Source organism: Orbicella faveolata, unplaced genomic scaffold, assembly GCF_042242905.1.
Source record: "Orbicella faveolata isolate gen_17 unplaced genomic scaffold, um_ofav_v1 contig_26, whole genome shotgun sequence".
Classification (NCBI taxonomy): Eukaryota; Metazoa; Cnidaria; class Anthozoa; order Scleractinia; family Merulinidae; genus Orbicella; species Orbicella faveolata.
In genome coordinates, this window is record NW_028301554.1 from 10,954,101 (window position 1) to 10,975,159 (window position 21,059).

General features: G+C 38.4%; 2 protein-coding genes and 1 pseudogene across 7 annotated transcripts in view; all 3 read left to right on the forward strand.

Annotated features, from left to right (window-relative positions):
• Nucleotides 1-21,059, forward strand: part of LOC110067114 (putative E3 ubiquitin-protein ligase HERC1) — a 302,388-nt gene that overhangs the window by 243,023 nt on the left and 38,306 nt on the right. For all 6 annotated transcript variants that reach the window (XM_089295099.1, XM_089295101.1, XM_089295095.1 and 3 more), the window contains 5 exons: nucleotides 1,162-1,492; nucleotides 3,030-3,211; nucleotides 5,166-5,321; nucleotides 13,528-13,753; nucleotides 20,559-21,034. In XM_089295099.1, the coding sequence (XP_089151225.1) occupies nucleotides 1,162-1,492; nucleotides 3,030-3,211; nucleotides 5,166-5,321; nucleotides 13,528-13,753; nucleotides 20,559-21,034 (1,371 nt within the window). The remainder of the gene's footprint in view (nucleotides 1-1,161; nucleotides 1,493-3,029; nucleotides 3,212-5,165; nucleotides 5,322-13,527; nucleotides 13,754-20,558; nucleotides 21,035-21,059) is intronic.
• LOC149108137 (uncharacterized) lies at nucleotides 7,253-12,668 on the forward strand (annotated as a pseudogene).
• LOC149108138 (uncharacterized) lies at nucleotides 15,013-18,041 on the forward strand. Its single transcript, XM_089295103.1, has one exon. It carries the CDS (start codon nucleotides 15,078-15,080, stop codon nucleotides 15,954-15,956), a length of 879 nt encoding a protein of 292 aa, XP_089151229.1. The 5' UTR covers nucleotides 15,013-15,077; the 3' UTR covers nucleotides 15,957-18,041.

Consider the following 21,059-nt stretch of genomic DNA (forward strand, 5'->3'; position numbering starts at 1 on the left):
GGGAGCAAAGAATTGCAGCACAAAAAATGGAGTGAGTAAACCATTTTCCGCACAGACAAAACACCGAAAATCCCGTTCCTCGGTGTTTCTTTGTTTCCAAACCCCTCGGAAATGCTTGCTATGCATCCTAAAAGAGAGGAACCTCGAGAGATGGCCTTTAACCCAGATCCCTCTCTTGTTCTACTTCGCTCACTTTTCTTGGTGTATAAACCCACTGACTGAAGCACTATCTGGCCTGAAAGTATTGCTTTCTGGAGCTAGCTGCGTTTGCGTTCAATATCGATAATCGTTTGAAAAAGTAGAAGGTCAAGAAAGTCGCAGGACCTTGGAGCAGGTAGAGATCGGTATCAGAATGACCTCTAGACGAAGCTGAATAGCAAAAGGAAAAAAATAGTAAAGGTGTGTAAATTACAAAGCTTCCTTAGGTTAGAAAGCCTTCTTTCTTCCCTGCTGACACGACATCTGAATATATTTTGTGGCTGGTAGTTTTCGCCGCCTTTTCCTTTTTTCATAGGAAAAAGCTGCACAGTCAATAATACATAATATTCGGCCTTGGCGTTTCCAGAATTTCCAGGATTGTTTCTGCCCTTGTTCCTCTACGTGTCTACCCAGACACCGAACACTGAGCTCTGGGTGGCAGAGGTCAAGTTACTTGTCAAGTTACGTATAAATGAAAACAGCTTCGGATTGACAGCCGAAGCATATCGAAGATTGACTAGAAAGTGATGGTCTGTATTTTGTTACAAATTATTAACCTCAGTGGTACGTGTTTGTCATAAATTAGCATGGATTAACAAAGTTTACATGCTACATTTAGGTCAAATTTAGGTTTGAGAAAGGTAAATCAAAACACCCCAGCACTGCAAACAATTTCATTTCACCGAACACCACAGCGTGAAAATACAAACATCGCACACTGTAGGGATTGAGATCACCGCAACACAGCAAGTTGAGATTTTATTCACCGCATCACCGCATTAAAAAAACATCAACACTGCGACACCGCAAATCCCCATGTCCCCCTCTGATATGACAAGTTCTTTAGTTCTCGTAACCTGTCTGTTTGGTTTTGTACAGGATTAGTGAAGTGAAGTTAGAAGCTAATCATTACTGGACATAAGCAATAGTTTATAATTCAGTGTACATGCTACTTGTCATCAGGACAATTCGACCTGGACACTATCCATGGACAAGGAAGTGATGAGCTGGGCCCAGCAGTGCCCAGAGGATTGGGATGGAAGAGATCAGTATGACGTGTTCCTTTGGGGAGGAGGCAGACATGGGCAAATTGCCCAGTGTGGTAAAGGAGTTAACATACCAACATTGGCAAAATCATTTGGGCGTGCACAGCAGATAATCTGCGGTCAGAACTGCACATTTGTGTTGTTAGCCAATGGAGCTGTTCAAGCATGTGGCGAAGGTAGTTATGGACGACTGGGTATGGGGAACTCTGATGATCTGTTTTCACTTACAGTTCTCTCCACCTTGCAAGGTTAGTACAGATCAGAGCATCTATTTTTCACATTTTACTTCCACTTACAAAAGCGTCAAGGGAGAGTATGTTTTTGAAGAAGATAGTGTCTCCATGTGCCATAAGGTGAATGAATAATTGCGTTAAAGGTGAATCTCTTCTATTGAATGTTTGGAAATTTTATAGAAAGTACAGTGCCGATCAGAAGAAACCTAACAGGTAACGCTTGACCGAACGCATTCTGTTTCTGTTCCACACGCGTTCCCGTTCCTGTTCTGTATCCGTTCCATATCCGTTCTGTATCCATTCCGTTTCCATTCTGTATCCGTTCTGTGCTGTTCTGTTCCCGTTCTGTTAGCGTTCCATCAGTAAGCGTTCTTGGAACTCGTTCAAAGGAACGAGGTTTCCGAGAACTCGTTTACAAGATTAGCGACACTCCTTTGCATTTCATAAATGGGTTAAAACTGTCACCTTTATGCGAGAATAGGGACAGTAAACTTAAATTTTCGTGGTGAAAATATGAGTCCAGTTACTCGAAAAATATGGGAAGATGATATTGTAACTTCAAGGCCAGTTTATAGTAAGTCTTTTTCTGAAATGATACAAAGCGACCGGCAATGTGTGATTGCCTGAGGAAAGGAAGAAGTAAAATAGCTTGCCAAGTACTTTTAACGCCATCGATGAAAAAATGCAAGCAAAAGACAAGCTTTTGGCTCTTGTATTTACACGAATACTTTTAGTGAGATTTAACATTGAAGTATCGGCGAAAACTGTTTGGCGAATGCTGCAGACACTTGGCTGGAGGACGCCAGCAGAGCAAAGTACTGACAAAAAGCCGAAGCGACCATTTTGTGATACTTTTACTGACGTTATTTTCACGGGCGAATTTTCAGTAAGGACTGAACATTATCCTCACCGATCCTTTCGCAAAGTTGGTGAACAACACCGTAATAAAGGTCAACCAAGATATCCATGTTTTGTTGTGTTTCTCTTCATGAGGAAACCTTTCAATCCCAGTCTAACTCGACTCATCCATCCATTTCCTTCTTTGGACATAAGTTGAGCTTGTTGACAATAACAAAATGGCCGCAATGAACACGAAATGGACAAGAAGATGCATGGAAGATGCTTCCTTAGTGCGTGTAAAAAGAAATAAAAAAAGACATCAGATGATTCGTTCTGTCATTTTCTCAAGATCGCCGGGCTGGACAAAAATTGAACGAACGTGTATTTAAAGTTACATCGTTTCCAAATCCTTGGTAAGCGCTCTGATAGTGTAACTTACTACCATGTGTTCTGAAGAATGCGTTCTCTTATAGTTTGCGTTCTGGAGAACGCTCTTTTCCATTTTTGTGATTCGTAACCGTTCCGTATCCGTTCGATTTCCGTTTGGTATCCATTCTGTATCCGTTCTGTACCCATTCTGTACCTGTTCCGTTCGCGTTCTCATACCCATTCTGTATCCGTTCCATTCCCGTTCGCAAACGTTAGGTTTCTTCTGATCGGTACTGTATGCAAGACATAAATAATCATGGTCATTTGCGTTACACCATGTCAGGCTATGTAGTTACCCAGTTGGCCACTTCCTGTGGTTCTGATGGCCACTCGCTGGCTCTGACTGAGAGTGGTGAAGTGTTCAGTTGGGGAGATGGGGATTATGGAAAATTGGGACATGGTAACAGTGACAGACAGAGAAGGCCCAGACAAATAGAGGCTCTCAGGGGCGAGGAAGTGTCATTTGTGAGTAGACAATAGTCATTTATACCACCATCTGATCAGTTTGTTGTGAGTAGGTACACTTAATCAATTGTAGAAAGAACTGCTCAGAGCTCCAATCTACTGTTTTCTGTGGGTATGCTGCTAAGTTAAAGCTACTTTTTACATTAAATGGATCGTACAGAACAGTCATTCATCGCTGTAAAGTTCTGAAATTTGAAGCATATGTGAGCAACCCATTTCAGTGCTACGATGTCAAGTTTAATTTTTGAACCATCCATGTATGGCAAATGTGGGGCGAAATTTATGGCGGCACCTTGGCCACCAAGCGGAACCCCATACTCATATGGGAAAGAAAAGGAAACCCATGAGTTGATTTTCTTATGGTTATCATGGCTAGCGGTATTGCTCATGGGCACATACGCATGACGGCAACAATGACGACGGAGTTGCGCAACGTGGCGGCTATACTCCAAATAATAGGTTGACAGAAACATGCAGCTTTGGTTTACCGTGTATTTCTTTGATATTGGACCTCCATGTTATGATCAATTGACACCTGTCAAAACAAGGTATCAGCTGACCAGTATAACTTGACCATATTGCGGGCTCAAGTTTACATCTCGTCGAGGTCACGTGTTGGAAGTTGACCGCTGACCAAGTGCTGGTTTTCAATTGCATTGCGGGCTCATGTCAGCTTAACTTGTTGAAAATGGGGCAGGATTGTTTGGAAGCCACTCAACGGTAATCCAGGATTAAAAGTTAACCGAATTATAACTTTTTCTTCTATACAAATGTTTTTTGTGTATATGGTGATTATTAAAACTCAAAACAGAAGGCCAAACAATATACAGAAAACCTCACTGCAAAGTTACATGAAATCAAAATTCTACCTTTTCCTGGGTTAGCTTAATCGGGCTCTGAACAACCTGGCCCAGGAGGTACGCTTTTAGGCTGCCCTAAATCTATGTATTACTGTGTTATAATGCTGCCTCTCTCGTAAGCAAAACTATGAGATGATCGCTTTATTCTCTTGAAATCTTTCACAAACAGCATAAACGTGAATCCTCAGCGCAATTTCCATACAGCCCCACAGTTTATTATGCATACAGCAGGTTGTTCAAAGAAATCAATGGCCTGACTTTCACTCTAGCCTGTACTAATACTGTGAATAGTCTGACTTTCATACTTCGTTAAACTAGATATTCTAAGTCCAGTTGGACCTGAAATCATTTTGGGATTTCCAGGTCCAAACTACAGAAAATCATTAAAAAGTAAAGGGAAAGTAGTGTGTTTTAGACCTTTATTGGAGGCGTTTTCTATCATTTGGGAAATTCAGTTATTCATCATTGGAGAAATTCATTTTACCTAATGATAAGAAATGATTTACTCAGGTTTCCCACAATTATTTTAGCCAGAGGTCAGTAAAATAACTTTTGTCACTGGAATAACTGTTTAGCCATGAATGTATGCACTGTGGACCTATTTTGACTTACGCTTTGTTTAAGAAACAAGAAACATTTAAAGAATAAGTACTACCGTAGGAACACAAACTGTTGTTGAGTGTTTGCACCACTATTTTGAGTTCTTCTAACCTTTTGTGAGTGTTTGTTTGACTTGATAGAAACACGAAGGAGAACACTTTATATTCTGTTGGAAAACACTGCAAGAAAATCACAGATTTATTTTGATTATCAAAACGTAAATTTGCTTCGTTTGCTTCATCATTACATCGAAGACTCGTAGAAGCTGCGTGCTTCGTTTGTGTATATATAGGAGTAGGGATTTTGAATACTGCATACTCTCTTACTGAATGATTTCTAGAGGAACGTAACGCTCCTAAGAAATTTTGTGCGTCCTACAAAAACGTGAATCCTAAGAAATTTCTGTAGCAGTTATTTTCAAAACGGGTGTGTTCTCAGGAGTCCTACCTCTGTACTTTTCCACTGAGCTGATTCTGTTATCTGTTTCATTTCAGCTGGCTTGTGGCTTTAAGCACTCTGCTGTAGTTACTTCAGATGGTAAATTGTTTACCTTTGGTAATGGAGACTACGGACGCTTGGGACATGGAAACACAGCAAATAAGAAATTACCTGAGAGAGTCATGGCACTTGACAAGAAAGAAGTGGGACAGGTACTTTGGAGATATAATTCACAGTAATTCTTTTGACTATTAAATGTTTGCCGAGATCTTGGCAACTTTCTCGGCGAGTTTTTTTTTGTGTTTAAGATTTGAATCCTTGCTGCAACAGAACTGTTATTAAATCAAATGAAATTAAATCTTTATTCACAAAGTTTTGATTACAGAGGGAAAGAAAGTAATACCAAAAACAATTGAAAACAAATGTAGGTTATAAGACTAAGATATACACGAGATACAACACTTTCAGTTGTGTATACGTAACAATAGTTTATGAATTAAGAAATACACAAGTTTATTACGAGAACTACCTTTATTCTCAGCCGTTTCTTGAACAAGAAGTTAACATTAATCTGTTACCAAACTGACTAGCAAACTATAAGCTAGCAAACAGAGGGAAATTCATTTTCACAGATTTACGGCCCTGTGAAGCCAAAAGTCTTAAAGTGACAACTTCACATCATTGGATGGCCATCAATGAAAACTTTTATGTTCGGGTTTTGCACTTTGCTTAAATTGTTCTGTGTATGCAGTTTCAGTGGAACGTGGTTCATCAATTGAAGGGGTGAGTGCAAAACCATGCTAAGTGACGATTTGGGTGAAAACAAAAATTTTCGCAAAAGGGCTTGAATTTTTGCATGTGGTCTTCAATGTAATAGAAAAACGGCCCTGTATTTTTGTCGCTGGTTTTTGCTTCGTTTTCGAGTTATAACGTATGCAAAAATACTTGGCTTTTCCTAGCCATGTCTTTAGGAGTTTATTTGTTGAACAGCAAACAGGCAGACTGTTTATAGTGTATGAAGTCAAAATCAAATCTCACAGCATATATAGAGCGGAAATCTGGGAACAGATTGTTTACATCGGCTATTGTGACGTGAGCACAACACGTGAATCGATCGAGCGGCAAACGAAATACCATCAAACTAAAAAGAGATGTGCCGCATTAGAGCTCTGTCAACTAATATCTTAAGCATTGTGTTAAAGTACCTTGTGTGCCTGCCTGGTGGTTGAGAGGCATCATAAAGCCTCGATAAACCCATAAGTCATCAGCACGTTTTAAAGAATCAAAATGTGTTCTGAAACTTCGAAGGTAGCTGATATACTGTAATCGTGTTATCGGCGTTCGAAGTCAGATCGAGCCAGGCAGCAAAGTCCAAGAGCAGTTCTTGCCCAAGAAAAATACCCTCTCGTGAGTTGTGGCCCATTTGCCAAGCGTTTCTAGTGTCAAAGTTTGGAAAGCGAGAACTGGTTTTTGAGTGATAAAATTTGTCTTGTATCGACCGCCATGTTTTCCCGCGCACGAGGTGTAAAGACCCTTCTTGGCATGCATTGCGATCACGTTCTGCTCGCGTTTCTCGAACTGGTAACTAGATTGTTTCGGCTTTTTTCATTTAAAGATGATAATGGCCAACAAGTAGCGATCGATTGTAACATAGATCTGTGATCCAGGTTGCTTTGATTTTATTTCATATCGGCATGATTTGTAGTGTTTTGAACTTCTGGGATCAGCGGACATGCAGATGTATGGAGACCCGTACGTTGCGCAGAAGGGTTAATTTGTTAATCTGTTAGGCGGTGCGTGACATAAAGCTACGATCGCGTTGGTCGAAAAATATGTATTTATCTCGTGATTTTTAGCCATTTAAGACGTTGCTGTATTTGGAAAAGTGCTTATTTGATGTTTATTTGTTCAGTGCAGATAGTCATTGTCCCAGATAACCAAAGTAAGTTCCAGATGTTAACAATATTTTCCGGCCGCCATATTTTACCTATTTAAACCTGAAATCAACATTTTTGAGCTTATACGTTGCGTGAAATTAATATTTTGCTGTTTTCTAAGTGAAATCAACATCCTTGCCGTCACACGTTATGTGAAATCAACATTTTTACCTATTTAGACCTGAAATCGACATTTTTGAGCTTATACGCTGTGTTAAATCAACATTTTTCTGTTTTCTAAGTGAAATCAACATCCTTGCCGTCAAGCGCTAACGTGAAATCAGCATTTTGACCTATTTAGACCTGAAATCAACATTTTTGAGCTTATAGCTGCGTGAAATTAACATTTTGCTGGTTTCTAAGTGAAATCAACATCCTTGCCATCACGCGTTAACGTGAAATCAGCATTTTGACCTATTTAGACCTGAAATCGACATTTTTGAGCTTATACGCTGCGTTAAATCAACATTTTGCTGTTTTCTAAGTGAAATTAACATCCTTGCCGTCAAGCGCTAACGTGAAATCAGCATTTTGACCTATTTAGACCTGAAATCAACATTTTTGAGCTTATACGCTGTGTGAAATTAACATTTTTCTGTTTTCTAAGTGAAATCAACATCCTTGCCGTCACGCGTTAACGTGAAATCAGCATTTTGACCTATTTAGACCTGAAATCAACATTTTTGAGCTTATACGTTGCGTGAAATCAACATTTTGCTGTTTTCTAAGTGAAATGAACAACCTTCCCGGCACGGGTTAACATGAAATCAACATTTAAACCTTTTTTGACCTGAAATCGACATTTTTGAGCTTTTACGTTGCGTGAAATTGACATTTTGCTGCTCTCTAAGAGAAATCAACATCCTTGCCGTCGCGCGTTAACATGAGTCAACGTTTTAACCACTTTTGACCTGAAATCAATAAATTTGAGCTTATATAAATTGCGTGAAATTGACATTTTGCTGGTTTCTAAGTAAAATCAAAGTCCTTGCGGTCGCGGCGGGCCGATCCTTTGTTATAATAAACCGAGGCGAGACTTCGACTTATAACAAAGGCTTGGCTTGGCTATTATAACAAAGGGTCGCCTCTGTTTATCATAACAAAGGCCCGGCTTCATTTATTTGAAGACCTCGGCGGGAAAAGGGCGCTAGGTATTTTAATCAAAAGTGAACTTTGTCGAAAACGCTCCAAATTTCCCATACAGTTTTGTTTAGGTATGTTTAACAATGTCCCGTAGTTTTTCCGCTAAGCTTCGCTTCGTTTTCGAGATATTGCGTATGCAGAAAAACCACTCGGTTTTCCTAGCGGCGTCTTTATAAACGAAGCAAAAACCAGCGACAAAAATACAGGACCACGTTTTTCTATTACATTGAAGACCGCATGCAAAAATTCAAGCCCTTTTGCGAAAATTTTTTTTTTCACCCAAATCGTCACTTAGCATGGTTTTGCACTCACCCCTTCAATTATGAAGTTTTGTTTTAAAAAAATTGCACAAGATGTCCACGGTTTCCCTCGTGGTTACATGCATTCTACAGCCAAAAAACCATCAGTAATCAGGCAATCATATTGCTCAGTTAACAACCTTGGCAAGAATATTCTTTCAACAAGTTTGTTGTGTGTTGCCTGCAGGAGAAATACACTCATTAGAAGACATTCTTGCCAGTCTAATGAAGAAGGTTTTGTCTTTCCAAACGGAGTTTTAAAAGATCTCGGTCAGATCTTGCCATTTTCAGCTAAATCTTGGCAACCTCGGCGGGATTCTTGCCAATCTCATGAAGATGTTTGTGTCTTCCTGAATCTCGGTAAAATCTCAGTGCGATTACGGAGGTCTCGGCAAAACGTTTGCTGGAGTTAGTAGGCTTAATATAAAACCTCAAGCAACCTTAACAGCATGGCTGTATTGCGGGGTTGCATCACATACTTTTTTTTTTTTGAGAAAGACCTATGGGAGAAAATCTGAGGACCTTTTAAAAATATGACACACCCATTTAAATTTGCAAAACATGTTTCGGATACTCAGTATCCATCTTCAGTCAAAGGACGTTTACAAGTGAGTGACTTTATATAAAGTAGGTAACAAGTAGGTGTAAATTACAAAATCAACCCTCCAAGTTAACTTTTTTCCTTAGTGGCCATTTGGCCACTGACTGTTCAGGTTTGGTCGCCAGTGAAAAATTTTAGTCGCCAAAATATATGCGTAAATTAATAATTAATTAATAATAAATAATAATCTTATTATTATCTAACTGTATTATTAAATAACATTTTCCTTGAACCACCAAGTAAATTGAAGTCCCGTTCAGTGAAAGAACTACCTAATGTTGATTCAAATATGCTTTTATTGGAATGATTGATGATCAAATGAAATAGTTTCTGATCACAATGAAAAAGTACTATATTATTGCAACAGTGTTGTGAGTTGATCACAGTTCTCATTCAGTCATTTTAAATTGATTGGCTTTCACTTTCAATAAATCTTTTACAATGGTTATAATAATGCAAATGTACATGCCTTCAAATAGCTCCATCGATTTACAAGTGACACCACAAATATCAAAAGCCAAAGGTTCAGACTATCTTCATTATAAACTCTTGCTTGAGTTTTTAATATTTTATAATCACACTTAAATGGTAACTTAGGAATGACTTGAGCACTCCAAACAATTCAAACTTTCATGCTATGAAATAAAGTTTTTTTTTGTTTTTAATCTATACTAGTGACACATATTTACAAGTCTACAGCCAGCACACAGAAATCCATATTTCTGCATTAAAACTTGGAAACCACATGTGGTATGGACTTCAGATTGAAGAAATGGTCTTCTTGATCTTTTTGAGGATTTGAATCATTCCTTCACTGATGGCGCTGGTTGTGAAATCAACCATCAAAAAGCGTGAGCATGTATGAATGAAACGTATGTTTACCGCCATTTTTCCCGCGAAAATATTTGATGAAAATTAAGAAAAAAAGTCGCTTCACAAAACACAGAAATATTTGTGTATATCATTTATAATTCACACAACAGGAGCAGTGCAAACGACACAGATTATACCAAGTTAAAATAAGATAGCCTCATTCGCAGCTGAATGGCGGAAAGTTTTCCAATGTTTATCAAGGCGGCATCAAATTCTTGCTGAGACCATAAAGTGAACACTATTTTTACCTTATCGCTTATGATCTTTTTTAAATGTTCAACCTCGTTTTCTGCTTGAATAAGCAAACGATATAAAACTTCATCTGAAAATTGAAGACTGTATTGAAATGGACAGGAAAGTTCACGCTCAAATTGTTTGTCGTTTTGAATTTAATATGCGACCCGCGGAACGTGAATACTCAACGCAAAAATACTTTCACAAGTTTTAGGGCAATCACTAAGACGGATATTTTTTATTGATGAAATCTTTGACAATTTAAAAATAAACCCAGGTTCGTTCACACAAGTGAAATTTATTTACAACTGCTAGCCGCTTTTCATCACAGTTTTTTTAATTTATAGAATCCCCCGTGCTTGTGTTATCAAGTTTGCTGTAAAGTCAAGTATTTTCATGTCCACTGAAACAAAATCGGTTTCTCAAATACATCTGGATGTTTCTCAAATATATTGTGGATCCTGTCACCGTCGAGCTTTCCAAGCTTTTGCAATTCCTCTTCTTTTCGATGGCAAATGACCGGATTGCGTGCGTTGTCTCACGCTTCCAGGTAAAATTGACACGTGCCAAAGTTCAGTTGAGTGGAACGAATTTCGTCGCGTCCCAAGCTCAACTGAATGCAACTCCTTGATCTTTGTTTACCGTGTAACATTTCATTTTATTCAGTCTCCATTTCTGTTGGTTAATATCCCACAACAACTAGCTTTGCAAAGTGAATTCTTAATGCTCAGAACGTTTTTCTTTTCGCTCTGGATGGTAGTCCGCTCAAGCTCCTGACACATAGGTCACGTTAATTTTAGTCGCCAAGCTGGCGACTTGCGTTCTAATTTAGTCGCCAGCTCCAAAACTCTAGTCGCCATGGCAACTAAAATGGTCGCAACTTGGAGGGTTGAAAATGTAGGATAATAGTTACAAAACAGTGAAAAAGTTACATAATACTTAAGGGATACAACAGAGTGGGAGAATAAAAAGAGACGAGTACAAAACTGTGAAAAATGCCAAATACAGATAGTAATTAAATTAAGTATATGAATAAGAAGTGATTTTTCTAAACATTTAACTATAAAAAATTGCGATAAAATATTTCTAAGCATATTGAGAAAGGAAAGTTTAAAATATTGTTAAAAAACGACAACGTTTCGACGTTGAGCTAACATCATTATCAAGTCAAAATGATAGTTGATAAAAAATGTATAAAAAGTCACATAATAGGATGTTTACAACTGAGTGACTTTGTATAAAGTAGGTAACAAAAAGGTGTAAATTTCACCTACTTGGAGCAATGGTTTCGCTCCTTGGCCCTCTAATGGCTAATGTTTTCATGTGTCACCTTGAAGACAAGCTTACCCATAATGGTTTGATGCCTATGCCGTCAAAATGGGTTTGCCCATTGGCCCTCTAATGGCTGATGTTTTCATGTGTCACCTTGAAGACAAGCTTACCTGTAATGGTTTGATGCCTACGCTATGCAAGAGATATGTTGATGATACCCTGGCCAAAATGCCTAGCACTGATGCTGCAGTTGATTTTCTGACTACCCTTAATGGCCTCCACCCCAGCCTGTCGTTTACAATGGAGCTTCCGGTTGATAACAAGATCCCCTTTATCGGCATGGAAATAATCAAGAACAGAACAAAGATTGAAGATTGGCTTGCTGTTGCATTTCCAAAGCCACACGGATAAACGCTACAAACATTGCTTGCTCAAAACAATGATTCACCGTGCATATGCCCTATCTTCTACAACTGAAGCTTTCAATCAAGAATGCACTAGACTTCACTCCATCTTTACTCAACTTGATTATCCAATAACGACCATTAATTCCACCATTAAAAAATTTATCCTGAACCTTTCATCCGGTGTATGTGAAAGACAAGTGGAAGACGGCCGTGTCTTGCGGGTTGGTCTTCTCTTCAAGGACCAAACATCAGCTAATGCGGTTACAAGGCAAATGCACGATCTCAGCCACAAGATTGGCACTACCCTACAACCAGTATTTATTAGCAAGAAACTGGAACAAGATCTCAAGCCCAAAGAAATCAAGCCTCCAATCGTACATCAACAATGCGTGGTTTATTTATTTTCATGTGATCTGTGCGATGCAGATTATGTCGGCTACACAGCCCGACACCTCCCAACGTATTGCTGAACATAAAAACTCGGCGATTGGAAAACCTCTTTTGGAAGCCCACGGGGACATAAGCCTCCTCAACGAAAGCCAGTTTCGAATTCTCTGAAAGTGCCAAGGGAAATTTGATTGCCTCGTCTATGAGATGCTTTGCATAAAGGAAAGGAATCCAAGCTTGAACACGCAAACTGACTCCATCCGTGCGAAACTCTTTGTTTATTTTAAACATTTTAACACATCCATTGAACTATTGTTTTACTGACTATTTATACATTTTTTATTAACTATCATTTTGACTTGATAATGACGTTAGTTCAACGTCAAAATGTCATCGTTTTTTAACAATATTTTTAACTTTCCTTTCTCAACATGCTTAGAAATATTTTATCACAATTTTTTATAGTTAAATTAAATTAAGAGTGTTAAATTAACATGTTTGAGTTGTTTGTTCAATGCGGGTCATTCCCATTCAATATTAAGGGCTTCTTTGATCTTAAGTTGGAAAGTAGTAAGAGCTGAGTCTAAGATGGAAAAACAATTAAAAGAGCATAGATTCTTACATGACTCAGAACCCTGAAGGTGTTTATAGATATGGGAATTGCGATCCGAGAGTAAGTGCTCACGAACCCTGGTGCCAAAATGTCTGGTGGTTTCATAAAACCAGGTGGTTTACAAATTTACATGTGCAGGATGTCATACTTGTTATGTCGGTGATACCACTAGACATTTTGGTATGTAACTTTTTCACTGTTTTGTAACTATTATCCTACCTTTTGTAATTTACACCTACTTGTTACCTACTTTATATAAAGTCACTCACTTGTCAACATCCTTTAACTGAAGATGGATTCTGAGTATCTGAAACATGTCTTACAAATTTAAATGGTGTGTAGTCTTTTTTGAATGTTTGATTTCAATCTCACTGCTACGAAAATCTGGCAATATTATCATTATCATTATCATTATCAGTATCATGAAGTACAGGTACAATCACCAAATGATACAGATGCAATTCACAACCACAGTCATTGAAAGTTTGTTCTAACAATGAACATTCATTGACAAGGTGTCTAAAAGAAAAGGTGCCCATGTTAACTTTAGGCTGAACTATATGATACATGACATTGTTGAGAAAACCACTACTTATACTATATTCAATTGATGTGAATGACAGCCAGTGTTTTGATTTTTATTGTTTTGTAGGTGGCATGTGGTTTGAACCACACCCTAGCACTCTCTGTTGATGGTAACACTGTGTGGGCCTTCGGTGATGGAGATTATGGTAAACTTGGACTAGAGAATTCCACAGCTAAACCCTCACCAATACCCATAGAGACATTTGCAGGTGTTGGTGTTAAGAAAGTATGCTGTGGCACACAGTTCTCTGTGGTTTTAACCAGAGATGGTCGGCTTTTCACATTTGGACAAGGTATTTTGGGGTTTTATCTTGTGTAAAAATTACACATTAAATTAGAATGAGTACATTTACAGTCAAACTCCTATTAAGCAACCGCCCTTGGGAAAATGGGGGTGGATGCAATAGGTGTTTGTCAGGAATTAGCATGAGGCTTAGTAGAAACGTCAGTTTATTCAAATACAAATGGAATCACATTGAGTGACTTCCTGTAAATACTACAGATAGGTGTGCAAAATGCAAAAATTGAATTCCCTCAAACTTTTTCACAAGAAAGCCCTCTGGAAACTATTTAAGAAAATACAACTTTTAATTCGTTTGGATTTATATTTTTCAAGTAAAGCGATTTTTTAATTTTCACCCTTGGAGAAGCCCTCGAACCACTGAAAAATGTGCTTCGTATTTGCGACTCATGTAAGAAAACTAAAACAATTATCAAATCTATTTCGATATTACACAATTCAATGACCCTTCCTTTACAAAGTACCATTATTAAAATTGGAAAAGATTCAAACCTGAATTTTTTTTAAAAAATTCAAATTTACCCTCCTAAACAGCATTATCAGAAAGCTTGATTTTGGCAAATTTCAACGGCAAAACTCCCTACCTGGTACATGGATTCCGCTGTAAAGATGGTATTCTATAGAAAGAGTAAGGCTTCCTCTATCGTTCTGTGAAATAAAATTTTGAGGCAACTTAAACTGCGAATTTAGACGACCAAAAATATTTACAGTACTCGCTTGAAGTTTACGACCTTTGAACTTACAGTTGTCTTCATGAATACAAGAGATAACCTAAACAACAGTTGAAATTTTAGCCTGAATGCGACCCTTTCCCCCATTTAAATGATTTGTAGTTATTCTTTATCTTCTGTGGGCAATTTTATCGAAAGTAATATTTTTTACACTGAAAAGGAGTTCTAACTTGTTCATGAGTACGTGCGTATTTGTTTACTGAAGCGGAAATTTGTGGATATTAAATTGATTCCATCTAAGTTCTATTTCGTGTGCTGCAAGGTGTTTCGTGTTCTCATTAAAACAAAATGATATTGCCAAGTAGAAGGTTTTCTCACATTTTAAAACAACATATAGTTTTTGACTTACCGTCTACATGCATGGCTTCATTTACTCAGCAGCGTTACATCAGGTGTGATAGCGCTAAGATGACGTGGTGATAATTGACAAATCGCTTTTTGCAAATCGCATTCATCAAAATATATTTATTATATCTTTTGACATCATAATGCTTCGAGACTACTTGATAAAGACTTGTGAAATAAGTCTACAAAATTTTGAAACTCTCATTACAGTGAAATGAAGAACCTGGATCTACTATTTTTATGCCACGGTCGTGTGATCCTCGAGTATGGTATCACATGACAATAACAACTAAAAACTGGCCACCTGCAGTTATTCTCAAATCATTGGTGGCATGTGCATCACGTGCGGTCCTAGGGTTTCGAATCCCGCACATGTTCAATTTGTTAAAATTGGATAATGTGGCAAAGATATTCGAGGTGTGTTCAGAAACGGCGGAAGTCTGGGTATCTGTACTTGTTTCTAACGGATATCCCTCCTTGTTTGTACAGAAGATCACAAAGGCACGAACAACCCCAAGAAGAGAGCCCGATGCAGAATTTAAATCCACCGCCGTTTTACCTCATGTCCAAGGAGTTTCTGAGTCTCTCCACCGCTGCCTAGAACAACAAGGCATTCGCACCGTTTTCAAGTCTGACACAGCACTTCGGTCACACTTAGTGCGACCAAAGGACACTGTCAACCCAGCTAAACAAGATGGTGTTGTCTACAGGATTCCCTGTGAATGCGGCAAAGTCTACATTGGGGAAACAGGGAGATCTATGCAGGAGAGGATCAAAGAACACGACAGGGATATACGACTCACCTGTACCCAGACCTCTGCCATTTCTGAACACACCCACAAGACTGGCCACTATCCTATCTGGAATGAGGTCAAGTTTATTGATCGAGATCCTCACTGGTACACACGTAGGGTCAAGGAAGCTATTCATATAAGACTTCACCCTAATAACGTCAACAGGGATAGTGGAATTGAAATTCCTGAAGCATGGATGCCCAAGATCAAGAAACACAACAACAGGGGAACAGTACAACAGTGGACCACTGAGGGAACAGCTACTCGTCGGAACAGTGGAACAATAGGAGGATCGAAATGCACCAATCACAGCCGACCTTTGTGATATAAATGATATCGTGCAATCAGTCAACCTTATCGCCTGAAGAAGACTAGCAGTAAGCAGTCGAAACGTCGCGATCTACATCTCAAGTGACTACATCGTGAGACAAACGATAATACAGGCAACAAAATTTGCGTCTGAGGGTGGAGTCTTCTCGACTGAACCAGATTTATCCCACGATCCCCTTTCTGGTTCTTCTCATGTTGTATCCATTGCTCTGGACAGGAACAGTTCTTTTTGTTGCTATGCCACCTTATCCCCCATAGGTCCCGATGACGAGGGCATACTGTTGTGTTCAAAATACCTTCATCCACGTCAAAACAACCTTGGAAACAAAATGTGTGATATGCATTTACTGGAAGTTTAGTTTAATGGTAAGGGTTTTGAAAAACCATGCGACAGCAACCTAACCCCGGGGATCTAAGCCCTTGGATAACATTGAGAAAGGCATCACAGAAAATGTCACGCAGTTTTATAGGACTCCGCTTTCTTACGCAATTTAGATGATTTGTGAGAATGTTTTGGCGACAGAAGAAAGCAGAGGAGCCATCCGCGTTTTTGTTCAGTGAATGGGATTCAATGCTTGTAGGTGCCTTTATACCTTATTTAACAAGCAAGAGGACAACAATGCGATAAGTCATCAGATTCGCGGATTTTCATAATAACAAGCAGGGTCTACAAATTATTATTATTTTTTCAGTCATCTCTGTAATTCCCTTATATGTTACTACCTTAAAGTTTCTCTTGACTTATCTCTTGTAGTGAGGCAAGTCGACAAGTATTCCCCCCCTGCCCCACCTTTAATTTCTAGTCCCACTTCTCCACATGGTTAGTATTGGGATCATTTTTGTGGGAGAAACTTGTAAATAGCCGGGCCACAATATAACTCAAGAGACTATTACGCTTTTGCACAGTCAGCTACATTGAAAGAGTGCCATTAGATTTTGATTTCGCATATCATGAAATCACACCTTATTGGGCCTCATGGTGATTGTCTGTTACCGTAGCATTCAGTATTTTCTCAATAATCTTTCACAATATTTTCGATCTAAAGAGAAAATTGAATTACGAATACACTGACCTGCTCTAGCCAACAGTAGCCTTGCTTCGTCCAGAGAAGAATCACTCACATCAATAGCCTTCAAATCACCTTGAATGTCTTTGTCACATTTTCAAATTAAAACACATTGAACATGTGCAGTATTCGTAACACTAGGACCACACGTGCCCCCAACGATTTGAGAATAACTACAGGTGGCCATTTCTTAGTTGTTATTGTCTTGTGATACCACACTGGAGGATGACACGACCATGGGGTAAAAATAGTAGATCCATGTTTTTTATTTCACAGCAATAAGAGTTTCAAAATTTGCAGACTTATTTCACAAGAGTCTTTATCAAGTAGTCTCAAAGAAAGACATTATATATACATATTTTTCGATGAATTCGATTCGCGAAAAGCGATTTGTCAATTATCGTCACGCCATCTCCCCGCTATCACACCCGGTGTAACGCTGTTGAGTAAATCAAGCCATGCATGTGGACGGTAAGTCAAAAGTTATATGTTGTTTTAAAATCTGAGAAGAAAACCTTCTACTTGACAATACCATTTTGTTTTAATGAGAACACGAAATGCCTTGCAGCACACGAAATAGAACTTAGATGGAATCAATTTAATATTCACAAATTTCCGCCTCAGTCAACAAATACGCAAATACTCGTAACCAAGTTAGAACTCCTTTTCAGTGTAAAAAATATTACTTTCAATAAAATTGCCCACAGAAGATAAAAAATAACTATCAATCATTTAAATGGGAGAAAGGGTCGCATTCAGGCTAAAATTCCAACTGTTGTTTAGGTTATCTCTTGTATTCATGAAGACAACTGTAAGTTCAAAGGTCATAAACTTCAAGCGAGTACTGTAAATATTTTCCATTGTCTAAATTCATAGTTTGAGTTGCCCCAAAATCTTATTTCACAGAACGATAGAGGAATCCTTACTCTTTCTATAGAGTACCATCTTTACAACAGAATCCATGTACCAGGTAGGGAGTTTTGCTGTTGAAATTTGCCAAAATCAAGCTTTCCGATAATGCTGTTTAGGAGGGTAAAATTCAGGTTTGAATCTTTTCCAATTTTAATAATGGTACTTTGTAAAGGAAGGGTCATTGAATTGTGTAATATCGAAATAGTCTTGATATTTGTTTTAGTTTTCTTACATGAGTCGCAAATACAAAGCACATTTTTCAGTGGTTCGAGGGCTTCTCCAAGGGTGAAAATTAAAAAATCACTTTACTTGAAAAATATAAATCCAAACGAACTAAAAGTTGTATTTTCCTAAATAGTTTCCAGAGGGTTTTCTTGTGATTTTTGTCAATTTTTGCATTTTGCACACCTATCCGTAGTATTTCCAGGAGGTCACTCTTAAGACAACAATAAAGAATGAATGTTTCTATCGGTGGTCACTTTCTGTTGCGGACTCGTACCTGTCATTACCTTTTCCAAAACACAGGCAAACTTTGTGTGTTAAATCTGGGGTGGGCACTTAATAGGGGCGAGGACAATAGAAAATCCATCTTTTGGCACCTGAAATTCAAAATAAATAGCTGCTATTGCAATAATCAGTGGGGTGACATACAAACGAGGTAAATGAGTCGTATTGACCCTGTCAGGTCGTTCGCGGATTTTTTGGACAAGGACTGAACCACAGTAATGGCTATTGCTCACTCTAACTGTCAATTCCTGTAATACATTTTGTGCTTAAGGTTTGTCCATGTAATTGATGGATTTGGGGGTGCAGTAAGCAGACGAAATGGAAGCCTGTGTGGCTGCGAATCGTGGACTGCTGAATAAGAAGCAGTTGATAACCTCAAAAACGATTTGAAACGTTTTTATCTTGTGAATTATTTCAAGTTTCTCTGCTGAGTCCAATCGCCAATGTTGTAGAAATACGGATATTTCAAAAAGATGTTCACATGGAGCATTTCATTGTAGTAGGTCTGAAACAATGAAACAAAAGAACTTAAGCCTGGTTTTCACTAGCGACCCAAGCACAAGCAAAATCGCCATTTTGGAAAACTGTTTAGGTGCAAGGTAATCAGGATCCAGTGTTTTCATTGGCCAAACATAACCACGTGTGGTAAATATCCTTGTGCTTGTGTTATGCCTGAGCGGTATTTCGTTTTCACTTGTTGCAGTGCAAACGCAAGCATAAGCGCAAGCACAAGAAAAAGGAAATATTTTGATGCTTGTGCTTGTGCTTGTGTCAAGGCGGTTTTCATTGTGAAATAAGAATTATTGTGTCTGCGCTTGTGCTTGCACTTGTGCTTGCACTTGTGCTTGCGTCGCAAGTGAAAACCAGGCTTTAAGAATGAATTTCTTTAATTAGCAAACATAGGACGGCAGAAGTCGAAAAGTCGATTTTTCTCTTTTTTTTTGTCTGCAAATAGCCCTTAGGTATATATGAAACGTGATATAGTTTTTTGTAGCTCAAAGCACTTTAAATTTGAGAAAATCAAGAAAACCAATTTTCTCCTTGACAGTCATCAAAATGGCCGATCGCAAGGGCCATTAATTTGCCTTCGGGTGTAAAGGAGAACCAAAGCTTATCAGTACTTTTTCCTGAGGACAAAGTATTTAGCTATCCAAAACAGGTTAGAACTTGACCTGAGCACCATTTGAGAATAAACATACAATTATTTTTCGACAATTTTTTAAAAAAATCCCTTTAGTTACTAGGTCAAATTCCTAATGAGATATTTTTTAACATGCACCATAACTCCAAATTCCTTGAAACTTCGCCTTTGGAACATTTTTTTGTTGTTGTTGTTGTAAAACATGTATTAAAATCAGCTTGGGTTATTCTTCAAGTGGTTTTTGAGGCCCGGCTGAAAACCCGATTTTACCTTAAACGTCACAAAAAGTAAACAATGGACTACTCCGTGTTGATCTGAGGGCAAGCGGGTATAGGCGTTTAAACGCCTTGTTTTATGAGATCCTTGTACTGATAAGTAAATAATAAGTTTCATTTAGGGTAAAAGCTAGCGATATTAAAACATGACGTTTCGGCGACGACATGTCACCATTATCAAATGTAAATTATTGTAAGTTCAGTAACGTCATAGAAAGAGAGGAAAGCGTGAAATTACATTAGAATAAACTGACATGGAGGAAAACAAAAGAATTGACATAATTAACAAAAACAGAAAAATATACATAATTAAATCAACAGTTTCGCTGGAATGGGGTCTTTTTGAGTGCTCAGAGTCGGTCTCTTTTACCTTATTAAAAGCATCTCATAATTTGAAAACTGAAAACGGCATAAATTTTTTCATTGAAAATTTCTAGCATTGTTACATTGTAAATGTTCGAATTTGTCTTTTTTTAGTAAGCTGTGTACTTTTGAGTTTTTTCTTTTTAATTTTTAAATAAGCATGAATAGAGCATCAATAAAAAGAAAATATCAAAGTAAAGAAACATTTAGATTTAGCCATTGCCACATGACTTTTAAATCAGCCAATAAGAGTGGGCGTTAGATTCAACTGAACTGTAATTATATAACAATGTAAGCTGTTTCCTTGTGTGATACTGGTTTGTTATTTGCAGAGCGTCTTACAGGACAACCAGAGGGTCGTCTTCGCAGTCAAAGCAAGCCTCTTCAAGTGCCAACTCTTGCAACACATTTCATTGAGGATGTAGCAGTTGGTGCAGAGCATGTGCTTGTGATGACAAGTTCTGGGGAGGTTTGGGGCTGGGGTAACAATTCTGAGGGTCAGTTGGGACTGGGCAACAACACTACACAGCGTCAGCCAGTAGTTATCCCAGGCTTACAAGGCAAGAACATCCAACAGATTTCTGCTGGTCGAAATCATAGTGCAGCATGGACAACACCATTGGTTCCTCCTAGAACACCTGGAACACCCTCGCCTCTGCAGTTGGGTCACCCCACCATTATCCCTCCCCAATTCCAAGCAATTAAATGTGTTGACACCGAGGCTGTGAGAACAAGGTTACGAGTGCTGTATCACTTCTCAGATTTGATTTCATCATGTTGGCGATTAATAAACTTTAACCCAGATGAGGTAAGCATCGTGTGATTGTAGTTCT

Coding starts and splice junctions, on each gene's coding strand:
- LOC149108138 (XM_089295103.1), top strand. CDS start 15,078: ATGCCACGGTCGTGTGATCCTCGAGTATGGTATCACATGACAATAACA.